The sequence below is a fragment of the Ipomoea nil genome, unplaced genomic scaffold, assembly GCF_001879475.1.
Source record: "Ipomoea nil cultivar Tokyo-kokei standard unplaced genomic scaffold, Asagao_1.1 scaffold1407, whole genome shotgun sequence".
Taxonomy (NCBI): Eukaryota; Viridiplantae; Streptophyta; class Magnoliopsida; order Solanales; family Convolvulaceae; genus Ipomoea; species Ipomoea nil.
Window position 1 is genome coordinate 3,958,698 of NW_017617835.1, and position 16,495 is coordinate 3,975,192.

The 16,495-nt window shown below is 33.1% G+C and overlaps 2 protein-coding genes and 1 long non-coding RNA gene across 3 annotated transcripts; 1 reads left to right on the plus strand and 2 right to left on the minus strand.

Annotated features, from left to right (window-relative positions):
• The first annotated feature begins 5,057 nt into the window (after window positions 1-5,057).
• Window positions 5,058-6,128, plus strand: LOC109186293. The gene is made up of 2 exons (XM_019336215.1): window positions 5,058-5,175; window positions 5,347-6,128. The coding sequence occupies exons 1-2, from the start codon at window positions 5,100-5,102 to the stop codon at window positions 5,838-5,840; spliced, it is 570 nt and encodes a 189-aa protein (XP_019191760.1). The 5' UTR covers window positions 5,058-5,099; the 3' UTR covers window positions 5,841-6,128.
• A 945-nt stretch (window positions 6,129-7,073) lies between these two features.
• Window positions 7,074-14,653, minus strand: LOC109186197. Its single transcript, XM_019336129.1, has 3 exons — window positions 14,459-14,653; window positions 7,769-7,850; window positions 7,074-7,456 (listed from the first exon to the last, which is right to left on the minus strand). The coding sequence occupies exons 1-3, from the start codon at window positions 14,607-14,609 to the stop codon at window positions 7,312-7,314; spliced, it is 378 nt and encodes a 125-aa protein (XP_019191674.1). The 5' UTR covers window positions 14,610-14,653; the 3' UTR covers window positions 7,074-7,311.
• LOC109186198 lies at window positions 8,384-12,809 on the minus strand. Its single transcript, XR_002055105.1, has 2 exons — window positions 11,960-12,809; window positions 8,384-8,622 (listed from the first exon to the last, which is right to left on the minus strand). It is a non-coding gene; the product is annotated as an uncharacterized LOC109186198 (long non-coding RNA).
• Window positions 14,654-16,495: the final 1,842 nt, after the last annotated feature.

Here is a 16,495-nt window from a genome sequence, read left to right on the forward strand (position 1 = left end):
ATTATTGTTCTGCTTTATTTATTTATTCATTTATTTTGAGAATGGATTTAGAATTTTTAATTTGATTTACTTCTAGAGTTTTCTTGATTAAAGTTTAATATTATAAAATTTTTAAAATTTTAAAACAATTTTATAATTTCAGATTTGTTATACTCAACTTAAACTGAACTAACTCTACTTGAAGTATTAGAATATGAGAGATACCGGAAATTTTTTAATTAAATTTTCATGCTTTGAATGAAAACATCCAAAAATAATATCGGGTGACCTTTATTGATATGAATCGAATTCGAATCTGACCCGTTGTTCACCTCCAATGCTAACAACTTGTCAAACCTGTGGTTCTGCAAGTCTACATATAAAGCTATACTACAAAAGTCAGAGCAATACTTGAAAAAGTAAAAACACCAAGAGAATTTTTATTTTTAGGTGAAGATTTCAACACTCTAGAAGAAAAATAAAAGCTATACGAGGATCTTTGTTAAGAAATGAGGTTTATTCTTCTCCCAACAAATGAGCTTTACTACCATCATTATATAAAGCCGACAATTAAGTTGCCAAATTATGCACTAACAACTGGTGAAAATTGAAATTAACAGATAAAATTATGCACTAACAACGAACTTAATTGTCAAACCTAACATATCCTAAACAAGCCCGCAAGTTGCTCCTCAATATTCTGTCGCAAAATTCGTGTCATTTAATATTAAAAAGTTTTGACCTGAGCAAACTTTCTTTTAAATAAAAGTTAAATTATACACTCAGTGTTGTATACAGATCAGAAAAATATCCTATTATTTTTGTAGTATAAAATATATAATAGAATGAATATATCCTTTCAAAAAAAATAGAATGAATATATAATTTCATTTTTGTTAAAAGGAAAACAGAATAGAGAGAAATGGAAGATAAGGGGAATCTCTTATTGATTCATCTGTCTGTCATCATACAACCACAACACCTCTATATATAGAATACAAACGTAACGAAAGATATAATAGAAGCATAAATACAGGAACCGTTACAACTGTTATATAATCTATAATAATGTCCACATAATGATATATTTATAACAATTTTAACTTTATAGTTGAGGTTTAACGCAATTTACAATTTTCTTTTTGTCATCCAACAGCCACACCGCACCCAAACAGGCCGGCAGCACCCAAACAGCCTTGTATCTTTTCCAGTCGATTCCTCTTCTGGACTTCTCCTTCCTTTCTGCCCTGCAATTCTCAAAGTTGAGATTCCAGCGACTATATCCAATGTGGTTCTATTTTTTCTTTTTCTTTTTTTTTTTTCCTTTTTTGGTGGAAAAGGGAATTGTTTGACTTTTAAATTTTAATGGGCTATAAATAATCTTAAACTCAAAGACTTTTTTTTTTTTTATATATATAATAATTATAATACGAAGTCCCGGAAGAGGTGATTAAGTGATGGGTAATTGGGTATGATTTTTTATATTGTATGATTTTTACCAAATTCTCCCTTGTTGACTATGGCCATGTTTGGTAAATGGTTGTTAGCTGATAGTTGTTAGCTGTTAGATGATTGGGTTAACTAGATGGTATAACTAGGTGCTAACATTAACTGATTGTAGAAAAATGTTTGGTAAGTTAGCTGTTTGGTATAATTTCTTTTTCTCAAAAAGTTAATTGAAAAAGTTGTTTTGAGTAGCTTTTTGAATTTTAGCATTTTGAAGTACAAAAGCTAATTAACTAGACACTTATATTGATTTTTAAACAAAGTCAAACAACTAATAGTGATCAAATAAGTGAAAATTGACATATAGGCCGACTATCTATTTTACCAAACAGGACTTATATCTTTCCCTTAGCGTTATTATTCATATTGACCTTGAATGGTAAGTCTTCTTTAATTAATTAGCTGCATGCATTAATGGGTGCAGTGTTACGTTGATGGTTAGAATATGTTCTTTTCTTGAATTACATGGATGAGAAAGAGCTGACTTTTAAATTAGAATGGTTGACTATATTACACACACAATTTTTAGAGGAATAAATTGAATGTAACGCAAATTGAATCTGATTTAACTTTACGGAAATAAATGAAAATATCAGATGTCATATGCGAAAAGATAAATTTTTATATTGATAATGTCTTAAAGTTTGCTATACTTTAGGTTTTGAATTATTTTGTGTGTGTGTGTGTTTTTTTTTTTTTAAAATCAAAAACTTTTCATACATTAAACATCCATTGAAAGAAACTCATACAAAAAAAGTGGGATCGAGAAGAGACAAGTCATTCTATCAAACCACATAAAGATTGAACAACCTTAGCTAACTCGTGAATCACTCGGTTCACTGACCGGTACACACTACTGGATATTATGGAATTTCCGACCACCTGAAAGTGATCTTAAATCAATTTGATATCAAAAATATAAAGTGGTCGGAAATAGCAACAATGGTTTTTCCGAATATAAAATATGGTCAGAACAAGGCTTTCGACTTGATTTAAGATCACTTTCAAGTGGTCGAAAATTTCATAATTTCCCGTAGTGACACAAAACAAAACTCAATACTCTCGAAAAGGAAGAAGCAAGTCCTTTCCCTTCTAAATTTTTACCTCCAAACTTTCCCTTCATTGTATAATACAATTCTTATAGCATAAAGTATTTAAAAAATAATAATAGAAAAAAAGGACATAAATGAAGAATTAAACCGTCATATCATCTGTACTCCTCATTTTCTACATCAAATGTGTAAATATAAAAATATATGATATATCTGTAAATATTTTTCGTTAAGTATATAAACATTAATTATTTATTAGTTCTACAATTAAAAGCAATACATTGTTAGTGTATATATGTATGTGTGTGTGTGAAGCATAGTTTCCCACGCTTACAATGTATACTACAAATTAATTCTCTTACACAATGGGCGCGTGCCTGTTACTAATATAATCACAATCGTGCATATGCGTGCTTATATATATATAGTATACAAAATCACTAAAAATGTAGGCAATAATATTGTATTGTATAATGAACAGTTGAAAACTTATGTTAATTAAAATATCTTAATTATATATAGCACATCAATAAATGAGTTGTATCATAGATGGGAGCAGGCAGTGTATGTAGGCGTACTTGTATATGGTTCCAATTTCCAAAAGTTAGGGAGGTCTGAGTTCCAATTTCCAAAAGTTAGGGAGGTCTGAGGAATAATATAATGAAATTAGATAATTAGGTTTTCATTGAAATTAAAGAATTAATGGAAGATCGTTTGTCCATTTGTGAAGTACGTCAATGAAATCATTGAATTGCATGTGTTTTACGTGTTTAATTAGCTAACTAATTGTTAGTTATGATCTAATCAGCCATCACTTTAGTCTGCCGCCGTAAATGACGGCCAAATAGTATCTGGATTTTTCATCATTCCGCATGTTTTCAATCTTCATAAGTTTAAACCCTAAACTAGTAGCATACAAAAAAACCCTAAACTAGTAAAACTTAAAAGGTATATCATCACTTTTAAAAATATATCACAGAATGTGATTTAACTTGCATATAAGTCCTAAAATACTTATACAATAAGCTCATCTCATTGTTAAGGAGATCGGTTCTTTGCCAAATTGTGGTTTTTTTTTTTTTTGTTTTTTTTTTTGTTTTTTGTTTTTACAGTTTTTCCTGATTTTATTGTCAATGCTTTGAACTCTGGTTATGAATAAAGTTCGATTTGCATTCAAATAAAAAAAATTGAAAAAAAATAGTCTCAAGACATTAACACTTGGGCCCTCAGATTTACCTTTTCCCTAAGACTTAATACGACTTTAAAAAATTAAAAAATAAAAACAAAATTAAGCTGCCAAACATTTGACGAAATGACCGACGAGGGAAAAGATCCGCCAGGAAATCAGGAATTCTTTTGTATACGTGTCATGCAGACCCAATTAATTAAGATCTAAATTCTTTTCTTTTTTATTTTTAAACAAAAATATAGGGTTCATGGCCCCATGCATTCCACACCAAAAATCTTAGTTACTATATATACAAATTTCTTCCATGAAAGGGAATTGAAGATCAGATCGATTAGTAATATAGGATTTGAGTTAGCTACACTGGCTCGGTATCATGACTAAAGATCAGATCGATCAGTAATAATAATAGTATGTAATTATTCTAATTATTAATTAATATATTTGATGTAATAAGGACCATGCATGCATGGACAAAATGGTGGAAACATCAAGAATTTATTAAATACAAAATACAAAAAATACAAAAAAAAAAAAAAAGCCACATTGCATACGTAAAGTGACTAGTAATTAACTAGTATAACCGGTCATTTTTAATTCATTAAAGAATTAACTTTGTTTGATGGGTTAATTACAATTTTTTTTTTTTTGCGCGCAGTTGGATGACATAACTACTTATAATTATGTCTGTAATTCAATAAGTAATTTAATATTAATTCCTTTCTTAAAAAAAAAAAAGAATTTGTCACTAAAACACTGGTGGATGAAAACTCTCACTAAAGGCTTGTTTCTAACGGCACGTCAGGGTGCATGGGACTCAATTCTGGCTACTAAGATTGGGAGCTTAATTGGTGTTTGTGTTGAATTCTTTGTGTACAAAAGTGTGCATTATATTGATGATTTAAATTTGGATTGAGGTAAAGTGTCCAGTTTCAGCAAGCTAGTTAAATCTAGAAATTAAATTGACTTGATTCATTTTTTATGAGCCTCACTGTCATCTAGGATATAGCCCGGAAAACTTAGGTTATAAAAAGAAGATATGGTCTTAATATAAATTGAAGAAAATAGAGCGGCCGGGGCTAGATAGTAGCCAAAAATGGCATTGATGGTGCAGTTATTAACGGCTAATTGAGTTCAGTTTTTCTCGCCTTCTTTTCTGGAAGTCAATCCAAGTGTCGCAATCATGGCCCTCGCTATAGCCGCCTGTCTTTTACTACAGTACAACATAATTAATTTGATGTTGTTGCCAAGCACAACTTGGCCCTTCTTCTATACGTTCCTTTATAAATAGGGTTACGTTTCTCATCACTGAATCTATCTCCGCCTTGCTAAAACGACTGTACTACACACCAATATTTGATTCCCAGCCTTCTAAAATGGCCGCCACCTTGAAGATTACTTTGGCTGTGGTTGCTTGTTTTGCCCTCTCATTGTGCTTCCATGGCGTCGCCGGTGAGTAACCGATTTAGAATTTGATCTGTTGAGCATATAACCATTAATATGCAATCTAACTATCAGCTTAGACTTTTAGCTGAGATAGAGCACATGCTTCAATTTGGGTTCGAATCTCTGTGTCATCCCATAAGCGTATAACCATTAATGTGCTGATGCATTATATTGTAGGGAGCATTGCGTGCGAGAATTTGGACAAGGAATCGTGCGGTTTTGCAATATCATCAAGCGGGAAGCGTTGCGTGCTGGAGAAGCACGTGCGGAGGGGCGGCGAGGAAGCGTACACGTGCCGGACGTCGGAGATCGAGGCCGACAAGAAGCTGGTGAAGGACTGGATTGAAACGGAGGAGTGCATCCAGGCCTGCGGCGTCGACCGGAACTCCCTCGGAATCTCCTCCGACGCTCTCCTGGAATCGCACTTCACGCACATGCTTTGCTCAACTCCCTGCTACCACCGCTGCCCTAACATCATCGATCTCTACTTCAATCTCGCCGCCGGCGAAGGTGTGTATCTCCCCAAACTCTGCGAAGAAGTAGGGTCGTCGTCTAACGCTCGACGCGCCATGGCGGAGATTGTGAGCTCCGGTATCGTCGCACCGGCACCGGAGGAGTCGCGGCCGGTCAACTTCATTGGTGCATCGGAGCCGGCGTTGCCTCCTTTCTAATTTTATTTAATTAATCAAAGGGTGCAATATATGTTACACTCCGTTCAATATATGTTATAGTTTGTACGTGCATCATATCGCACGGATGATATGAGTATGCATAATAAGGATCGTTGTGATCCATAGGGCACATTTATTTCTCTTTAGCCAAAGAAATAATGTGTAGGTAGTTAGCTAAGGTACGCATATATGTTGCTTTTGTATCAGTATGTAGTACCTATACTAGTGTTTGCACCCCCCTTATACGCATTTATAATATATGATATAAATATAATAGTTTTTGTTTTATGTGTAATGGGTAAAAATAAATGTCAGTTTTAAAATAATTGAATGAGTTAGTCTGGATATATGAATAATTCAAGAACAAATTAAAAAGGTTATAAGCATATAATTTATGGGAAAAATGTCATTCTGGGTAATTTTCTCTTTTGTAAAATAAAATTCTGGTTAATCATGTTGGTAATCATAAATTCACAAGTACCAAAGTAACCAAACCATATTGCATACCATATGATGGGGATATATATTGGATTGTGGCTTGGTCCCACTTGGTATTCGATCGCTTGAGGGGGGAGTCTAGGAAGGATGATCACAGGCCCATGGTGGGGTCATCACTGGTCGCTGACCTCGGGTGGCTGAAGCGCCCTAGGGTCGTCGATCGAGTGCGCCCCGATGCGTCCGGGTGGCGTGCTGGTGTGCCAGCACCCATGCTGAGGTGGGGTCACAGCTACTTCACTCGCTGGCAGTGGCTGGTGGGCGTGGTGGCGTGCGTTGGGTGTCGTTGATCGGCGCTTACACGGCGCCCACGGGTGCCCGGTCGTGTCTTGCTCACAGGCCGTGGTGGCAGTGGCCATGCAAGGTCGTGTGAGGTGATGCTTGGGCGTGACCAGGGGTGTCTGGTGCGACATGGAACACGTGGTTGGTAGAGGATTGGGGGATGCAGATGTCGTACACGTGGACGTTATTTGGGAGGTGTGTGGCAGTAAAAGGAGGGGGATGGGAGGGGGGGGGGGTGTGATTGGTCTGGTTAAGACACACCTTAAGAAATATAGAGACTTTTCTGATTAAGTTGGGGTGTGGTCGATCTTTTCCCTCCTGTTGGCCCCTGGCATACCAAGGTTCGATTTCTATTGGTAACATTGTTATTTCTATTTTATCATTGGGAGGACTATAGTAACGCCCCATATGTATGAAATTTCAGTTTAAACAGAATGATATATTTAATTTCAAACTAAATATAAACAATACCAATAATTAAGTATATACTTTGAACATAATAAAATTAATTAAAGCACATGATCTCGATCAGCTGGCTCAGACGGGCTAAGGTAGATGGAGACATGGAGCTTAACGACGGTAACCTGGAGCGGGTTCAGAATCACAAGGACTGGCCGCAATCAGCCTTCGCCGGGATCGTCTACTCTCAAGTCTCAACCACTACATATTCATCATCATTATATCGTTATAACTTTCAGGCCACCACCACCCCAAATTCCCGGCCTACTAGCTTCTTTTTTGTTGCATCATCACTACTCCAAGCTGCAGTTCTTTGTCCCCGGAGAAGGTGGTCGCCGTCGGTCTCCGTGCTCTTATCTGGTGAAGTGCGTAAGAGCTTCCTGCAATTCATCAAAGCATATGCACGTGATTTTATGCCGCATGCGTTAACCAAATTGTTAACTCCAATCTTCAATTCACGCATGCATTCACAACAATATATATATATATATATATATATATATATATATATATATATATATATGACTTATAAAGAAACAATACAAATAAGTAACAGAAAGAATATTAAACATTTTATATAACTTATACAGTTATACTACCTACACAATTTTAATTCCGAATAAGGACAAACATTATTAACTCTTAGTAAAATTTAGAGATTAGAGATTCATAGGGAATTAGGATTTCCGTACCGTAAGTTCCGGGGAAAGGCTGGAGAAACATGTAGGCTGGTTGCAATCATCTTCCTCCTTAATATATGATCACCAACCACAACTGCCATTGTTAAAAAATATTAGCAAAATTGATATTTTTAGTGACTATCTCGTGGTGCAAATATATGTAGTGTCCACCTCCTATTTAAATCAGGTCAAAGTAGATTTGTGTTCTCCTAAATATATAAGGTTAAGAAATCAATATATTATATAGTATTTTCAAAATGGATAGTGACGTGGGTGGAGACAACCCATCCAAGTTGGTCGGGTTAGTTTGGTAACCACAAGGTTTCAAGTTCATCAACTTCCAATGGAAGCAGTTTATTAGTCTTCTTGGTTTGAGTCAATCGGTATAAACAACCTAGGTTGGTTATCTCATTGTGTTTCTTTACTGGCTAGGGTCACAAGATGAAATTTATCTGTGCACATATCTATCATTATAATAAAGCTGTAACTTTCTACCAAAAAAAATTTCCCGCCTATGCTATACTGCGTCGTTTTATGTACTCAGGTTTAGACTAAAAGTTAATGATGTATTAGTTGTCTGAATTAATGCCTTGAAAACTACCGATCAATAAATATGAAAACAGCACATTATTCGAATTGCCTTGGAAAGCGAATTGGCTGCATGTTTAAATTACAAATTTGAACTGATACCATCTAATTGAACACATGCAACAAACTTAATTATTATTTCTCATTGTTCCAACTTCCAAGGCAGGACTCTTCGTTTTTCTCTAAGAGTCCAAATTCAATTCTACCTCTACCTCTATATAAAGAGGTCGAATGAGATACGGAAGTACACCCTGAGATTCTTGAGAAAACATAATACTCTGCACCAAAACAACATGGGTTAGATGTGTTCGAACATATGAAGTACCAGAAGAAGTCAGAGGAGGCGAGGAGGCCAAATGATGAAAGTAAAGAATGTTTATTTCATGCTCAATAGGTAAAATCAATTTTCCAGTTTGATGTTATTTTTTTAATGCTATTGAAATCAGTTTTCCAATTGTATACTATCTATTTTATGATTACAAGAATTACAAGAAGTGTTTTATTTCATCTAATGTCTAGGGAACCTATATCTATGCAAATATCTCAAGGGAAGAATTGTTGCTACTTATAGCACCATTATTTTGGTGATAGATATGATTTTGAACTCTTTGAACTGCAACTTCTATAGTCTATATAATGTTAAAGAACTACAACTTCTTTTTTTGTACTTTTGTCTTTTTTGATACTTTTTGCAGGATTAATTATGTGCATCTATTAGGCAAGAGGAGTTCTGAGTTGCTTGTGTAAGAACACATTAAGTTATTATTATTGACGGTTAATTATTCCTCTGTATAGTATACTAATCTATTGTTTTATGTTTAGGAAAATAAAGATGGTGATATCAACATTCCTTACTACCTAAGGCTAAGAAAAGGATGTTGGAGTATACTATTTGTAATTACATCTAAGGCTGGATTCAGTGACAGTGTATGTAGTTATAATTCAGCATTAGGTAGTATGTAAATTAATTATTTACTGGAGTAGTTACTTTTCAATTAAAAAAATTTTATATACAAACAGTACTTCATTGGAAATTTGTCTAAAAAAACAACTTAGACACAAAAATACTTGATGTTTTATCATACGAAGAGCATTTTTATAATCTATATACTATATATTCTCTGTTTTTGCTTTTTGAATATTCTCTGTTTTATAATCTTACTTTTCTAATTCTTAGGGAACCTATATACGTGCCAATATTTTAAAGGAAGAAGTGGAGAAATATCACAATATTTTTTAAGAAGGCAAGGTGTACAATGTCAAGAACTTCCTGGTGGTCACTACTACAACAGTTCTGTCACAGTCTACTGGCCTTGGGGATTTTAGAAGTGGTGATGTTGTTGTCAGTACCATCTCTGATATGTTTATGCATCAAGAGGTGAGTTATAAATAATCTGTTAAGACTAACAAACCATGTGAATCATTGTTCACTTTATATAAACAATTATTGTAATCTGATCATTTACAGGATGGGGATTGTAAATGATCAGATTGTAGTAAGGGTGAAAAAAAGTGGCAGAAAGGAGCAATAAGGTATAAGTTTTCTGTTAGAGTGGTGGATAAAACAGGAAATCTCCCTTTCTACTATGTGATAGGGAGTGTGCTGAATTGGTAGGTGTTCCAGCAGGCTTACTATTTGATAAGTATCAACAGGTAAGCTCCAATGGAATTAACCAGTAGTACACATTACATCTGCAGTTCTTATTTTTCTGTTTTTTATTTAATGTGTCATCATTTTATATAGGTTGACGTTCACATTTCTCCAGAATTGGAGGCCCTAAATGGGATGTCATTGATTTTTAAAGTTTCAATTAAAAAAAAAGATCGAATGTGTGGCCCTAATCAGCTTATAATGTCACGAGAGTACTAAGGGATGAAGCTTTAATTTTTGCCTACGGTTGCAACCTCAATGATAACCAAGAAAAGGACCTGATATTTAGGACGATTGAAGAAGATGATGAAGGAACTGAAGACTCTGATAAGGTCTTAATGCTACTATAACCTTTAATTAAACCTATGTTTGTTAATTGACATCCTGTTTTTAAACACTTAGAAACTGTATTGACATCATTTTTTTTTGTCATGAAGGGTCTAAGGGTGATGAAATCAATAGTCCAGTGACACAGTTCTATTCTGGACCTGTTCTCTTCATCTAACAAAAATTCTTTAGGATTAGCCTATTGTTTTTGTCACTTTAAAATTTTGCAGGATGTGCTATATAGATTTGCTACAAGTATGAAGTCCTGAAGAATCTACTATAAAGCAAGGCAGTCCATGCACTCTATCACATTGTATTTTTTTAAGCTAATTTAATTTAATGTTAAAATATTGTATTCACACCACTTATATTTAGCAGAACAAACCTATATATTTATTTTCAAGTGTATCAATGTCATAAATCAACAATCCCAACAAAAAAAATACCCTTTACATTATAGGTATTCAAAAAACATGAAATAAGTCAACATTAAAAAAAACAAAAAAAAAAAAAACTAAGCAGTCAGTTAAGGCTTAGCCAAACTAACAAATGAAATGCAGTGAAAAAAAATTGTTTTGTCAAAAAGAAAAAAAATTGTTTCCACCAGAACAAATATAAAAAGAACAACAATCATTTGAAAACTAAGTAGATTAACTCTATTAAACAAAAAAATAGTTGATACATAATTTCAATTATCATTCTTTGAAACTAAGTTAAAAAAAAAAGGTTTGTAAAAAGAAAAAAAAAATTGATTTCAGCCAAAAAAAAAAGAGAATATTGGGGTGTTGAATACTAAGCAGTTTAACTTTATTTTTTTAAAAAAATATTGATACATGATTTCAAGTATCATTCTTTGAAACTAAGTAAAAAAAAAATGTTTGTCAGAAAGAAAAAAAAATGCATTCAGCCTGAACACAAAAAAAAAAACAAAAACAAAAACAAAAAAAAGAGATAGAGAGTAAGAGAATAATGGGGTGTTGAAAAGTAAGCAGATTAACTCTAACATAAAAAGATCATTTGATACATGATTTCAAGTTTGTAAAAAAAAAAAAAAAAAAAAAGGACTAGCATCAGAATTATAGTTTCATCATATGCTTGCGAATGAAAGTGAAGTGGCTTGGTGCATCAGAATGCACTTTCCATCATATGCCAACAATTGTGATGACAAACTATTCACAATGAAATGATTAACAGAAAAAACACATTAAAGTCTATGTTAAAACAAATTGTTGGGGCATCAGAATGACATTTTCATCATATGCCATGAATCTGGAAAAACAGTGTTAGATTCTCTCATCAATGTTTATTTAAAAAGTTGCCCCACATAATTAGAATATTTAATGTGGAGAAAAGTAGTACACATTGTCATTATCAAGGAAAAAATGAATAGTCATACTATATACAATCAACAAAATTTGGCACACTGTACTGACCATTACTTCTGCCAGCACAACTAAAAAGGCAATGACATATATAACACTGAAATATAACTGCCCAGGAATTACACAAGAGAAAATCATAGTGAAAAGAAAACTATGACGCAAATAGTTGGCAACGTGACTATTGGGACTAAGAGGAAGCAGAACAGCAGCAACAAAGGTATTCCACACATAGAACTTTTCAATTAAAAATGTTACCAGCAAGATCATCTTCTATTTAATCAATATTTGCATTTTTCCATGTATTGATGATCTTAGAATTCCAGTGCGGATATACATCGCACAACTTCGCCTCTGTCCTGCGAAATTGAAATAATAGATTAGCTCTGATCACATTATATTTACAAATAATTAGTTTTTTTTTTAGAATTACAAATAATTAGTTATTCTTTAATTTTCTATGTTGCATGTTAACTATTGACTACAAAAACCTAATTTGCATCGTTATGTGAAAACCTTAATCAAAAGGAGGCATCATTCCATGAAATAATCTGCAATCCTACACTAAATCGTAAATAGGTGTACAAATACATATTAAATTTAGGATAAAAAGGTAGGAAATTAGATAAGTAATAGGTTACTTAGCTTGAGCGTCGGAAGAGCCAAATGTCAACATTAACATCATCGTCAAAGCTTTAAACGAGGTAAACTGACTTGGACTTTCAAATCTGTTGTTTTAAAGCACACGAAAAGAACAGTTGACGTCAATTGATACTTGCCACCGAGGATTGTAGACAACAGCTCGTGTTTAGAACGGCAATCTGGTGTACAAAACCCCGGATTTCATGTACCGGTGTAGAGCACAGCGATTCGCTCTAGAAAACGGAGATTAGACTATCACACTGCGATTCGCTCAGGCTAGAGAAAAAGTGAGAACTCTAGAGACCTTAAGAACGGGCGTTTAGCTGCAGAGAAAGTGAGAAATCTGTGTAAAAAACCTAGATTTCAGGTAGCAGTTCATCAAAACGGAAATTAGACACTTTGACATAAGGGTAGAACACTAAGATTCCGACAGTTCTTGAGAGATAGTGACAACGGAAGAGAGAAGACGAAGGGTCGGGGGCTGCGTAGAAGTGATTGCTGTAGACTTATTTTAGTATTTCTTTTTGGGCTGGGTTTAGGCCGTAGTTGTTTGGGTTTTGAATTGGGTCACTTTTCTTTTATATTTTTAATGGTATTTTTGGGCTAGCAGAATTGAATTCTATACATTTATATATATGGTTATTGATTAATTATTATATAATTATTATTATATGATTTTATTATATAGTTCATAATATAAGATTATGAAGTACATTATTATTAAACAATTCTCAAGAATCTCAGGGTGTACTTCCGTATCTCATTCGACCTCTTTATATAGAGGTAGAGGTAGAATTGAATTTGGACTCTTAGAGAAAAACGAAGAGTCCTGCCTTGGAAGTTGGAACAATGAGAAATAATAATTAAGTTTGTTGCATGTGTTCAATTAGATGGTATCAGTTCAAATTTGTAATTTAAACATGCAGCCAATTCGCTTTCCAAGGCAATTCGAATAATGTGCTGTTTTCATATTTATTGATCGGTAGTTTTCAAGGCATTAATTCAGACAACTAATACATCATTAACTTTTAGTCTAAACCTGAGTACATAAAACGACGCAGTATAGCATAGGCGGGAAATTTTTTTTGGTAGAAAGTTACAGCTTTATTATAATGATAGATTATTAATTGTGCTATAAGGTGTACATTATATTAATGTCATATTCTTCTAACATTGTATACTTAAATAAACATCTTATGTTCATAATCAATGCAGAAAATTTGGAGAATTCTTCATTCATGAATGACATGAATACGGTTAAGGGTAGGACGTATATGAGTTGTGATTCGGTCTGTAAATCTGATTCAACTGGAGACATGCTATCTGATTGGCTTATCATGTTTTGGAAGCTCAAATCATGCGTGGAACGAACATAGAAACAAAGGTTTTAATTCATCGAATGTCGTTAACACCTTCTGATTCAAGATTGTCTTTCAAGTTCCAAAGACAGCAACTCCCTTGATGTTATCATATGCCATATATGACAATAAATAAAAGTCTAAAGGCAAATATTATATTTCACACGTGGGGTTGTTTTTTAGAAAGCCGGTCTTTAATCATGGTCAAGAGTTAGTAATCATCGGGGGTAAAAAAATTTGATATGTGGAGATAATGTACCATCTGTAAGTACGACTAAAAATGTTGTATACAAAGAAATTTTCAACAATGTGTAATACAATTGTAATTTTATTCGCTTTTCATTAAATAATTCATATACTATTATAGTCTTTATTTTATTATTACGGTTAATTTTACTACTATATCATATGTTCGTGCATCGCACGGGTGCAACTACTAGTTTGAATAATGACGAATTTATTTGTCAGTAAAAAAATGATAATGGGTAAATGAAAAATTAAATTATAAAAATTGGAGATAGAAGACTTGTAAGAATAATATTTTGTCCCATTGGAAAAGGGATACATCCCCATCAACAAAATACTATGAAAATGATGACAACCAAGTTTCATATATTTATATTTCTCTTAGATCTTTCTAAACCAGAATTTTCTCAAGCTGTTTGTATTATATGCAAAAACAGAATTTTCTCAAGAAGCTGTTTGTATTATATGCAGACATGCATGCATAGATGCGAACATATCTATATATACTTACCAGAAGCATGGTGGTGATCATCTGCTGGGTAGACTCCAAAGAAACCAACAGAAGCGTGATGATGATGATGATGTGAAAGTAAGAAGAGTAGTCCAAGAACGATGATGATTATACTGCAGAAGATGCGACTACAAGCAGGCGATATGAACATTATTTACTAAATTTGGCAAGCTAAGAAGGAGTTATATTAGCCGGAAATTGATCTAAATTTATGGATTGGAGTGCAGAGATAGGTAGGTATATACCTATATATATAGAATTGAAGGAATAAAAAGAATCGGAATAATAAAACCAACGGTTGGGGTTCGTGGGCAAAATTAAACATGCATCATTCACACACAGCTAGTTCAATTACCTTTTTAATTAGATAACTTGGTATTATTATTCACGATATATATATATGAAATAACTTTTTGGAAAAGACACGTAACGCGCTAGTTAAAGGTATGCACTAACTTGTCTTGTGACTATCAATAAAAGACTATAAATAGATCAAATTAAACCAGATAAATCAATCCAAATTACTCATAATCAAATGAATAATAAACTAATTTTACAAAAAAAAAAAAAAAAAAATTATAACTTTACTTATCAATTAATTAACTAGATTTTCCTAATACATTCTTTTCTTAAATTAATATCGACCATGCAGCCATTGGCAACACAGAATTTGCAACTGCAAAATCCCACACAAGGAGTTCCGTCAAAAAGCACGGCTGGCCAGGTGGGTACAGCGCCGACAACCGCTAAAGTACCACAAATAGATAAGGTAATGTGAACCAGTTAAGTAACATTTTATTATTCATTATCTCCACCAAATCTTTACCGTGCATTTGATTGGAATGAGAAAATTAAAGAAAAAATAAATTGTAATTTTGTGAGAAAAATAAAGTGAGAATTTAAATTTTTTTAGTAATTAAACAGAAATAGAATGATTAGGATTTTTTTAAAAAAAAAAAGCGAATAAAGACTAATATCTATTAATAATAATAATAATAAATAATAATAATAACACAACAACAACACGAGGAGCAAAATAGTAATTCATTGTTGAAATTACAATTCCGTCCCTCTAACCAAACCAGAAAATATAAATTCCGTAAAAATTGGTATGAATTGAATTACAATTTCACCATACCAAACACCACCTTAAGGTAAAAACAATGATTACCCTTTTAATAATTAACTAATTAAGAAGTTATATTGCATTAGTGTATTACTTCTATGAAAGTAGTAAATAATTAATATTTATGTATATTTAAGGGAAAAAATTATAAATATATCAAGCTGTACATACCGGAGATATAGACATGAGACATGCATGCATACAATAGAGTAGTATGTCACTATGTCGACCTCAATGTTGTAAAAATCGGTCTAGGCGGTGTCTGAGCGCTAGGCGCCCCTAGGCTGTTTCGCTTTCACTGTTAGGCGCTCAAAAATCGGCCGCCTAGACGGCGAAATAATCGACCAAGTAGGTGAATTTCGTCCGATTTTGACCAATTTCGTCTCATGTCGTCTGGTCCAGCCGTCTGTAGACTAGTTTGATATTTGAATGTTTAGATGATTGAAGTATTTGATTAATTCATATTTGAGTATTATTTTTTTTTAATTGTTTTGATGTTATTATGACTTATGAATTATCATTATTTCATTTATTTGGATGTGTTATTTGATTAAATGTTAAAAAAAAAAAAAAAAAAAAAAAAAAAAAAAAAAAAAAAACCTCATTAAAATTATCAAACTGTAAATCTGCCACTATTTTTTTTTACGTCCGCCTAGGCCCGGGCTCCTGACTAGGGCTTAGCGCCTAGTACGTGAAACCATGGTAAACCCTGATACCAAAATTGAATGCATGCTTCGTCTGATTTAAAATCTAATCTAACATGGTAGGTGTACTATAAATTTATTATTGTATATCTAACGGTCAAGCTAGGACCAAAAAAAATAGTCAAACTATATATCTCCACCATTTGGAATATAGAATAAAAGCAAATTAAAGGAATGGTGTTAATCCAATGAAGTAGCGAACTGGTT

What these genes read in the sequence shown, in the direction of transcription:
- LOC109186197 (XM_019336129.1), bottom strand. Translation starts at nt 14,609, where the DNA reads ATGTTCATATCGCCTGCTTGTAGTCGCATCTTCTGCAGTATAATCATC. An exon ending in TGATCACCACCATGCTTCTG is followed by an intron (nt 7,851 to 14,458) that starts GTAAGTATATAT and finishes TAACAATGGCAG; the next exon opens with TTGTGGTTGGTGATCATATA. An exon ending in GCCTTTCCCCGGAACTTACG is followed by an intron (nt 7,457 to 7,768) that starts GTACGGAAATCC and finishes GATGAATTGCAG; the next exon opens with GAAGCTCTTACGCACTTCAC.
- LOC109186293 (XM_019336215.1), top strand. Translation starts at nt 5,100, where the DNA reads ATGGCCGCCACCTTGAAGATTACTTTGGCTGTGGTTGCTTGTTTTGCC. An exon ending in GTGCTTCCATGGCGTCGCCG is followed by an intron (nt 5,176 to 5,346) that starts GTGAGTAACCGA and finishes ATTATATTGTAG; the next exon opens with GGAGCATTGCGTGCGAGAAT.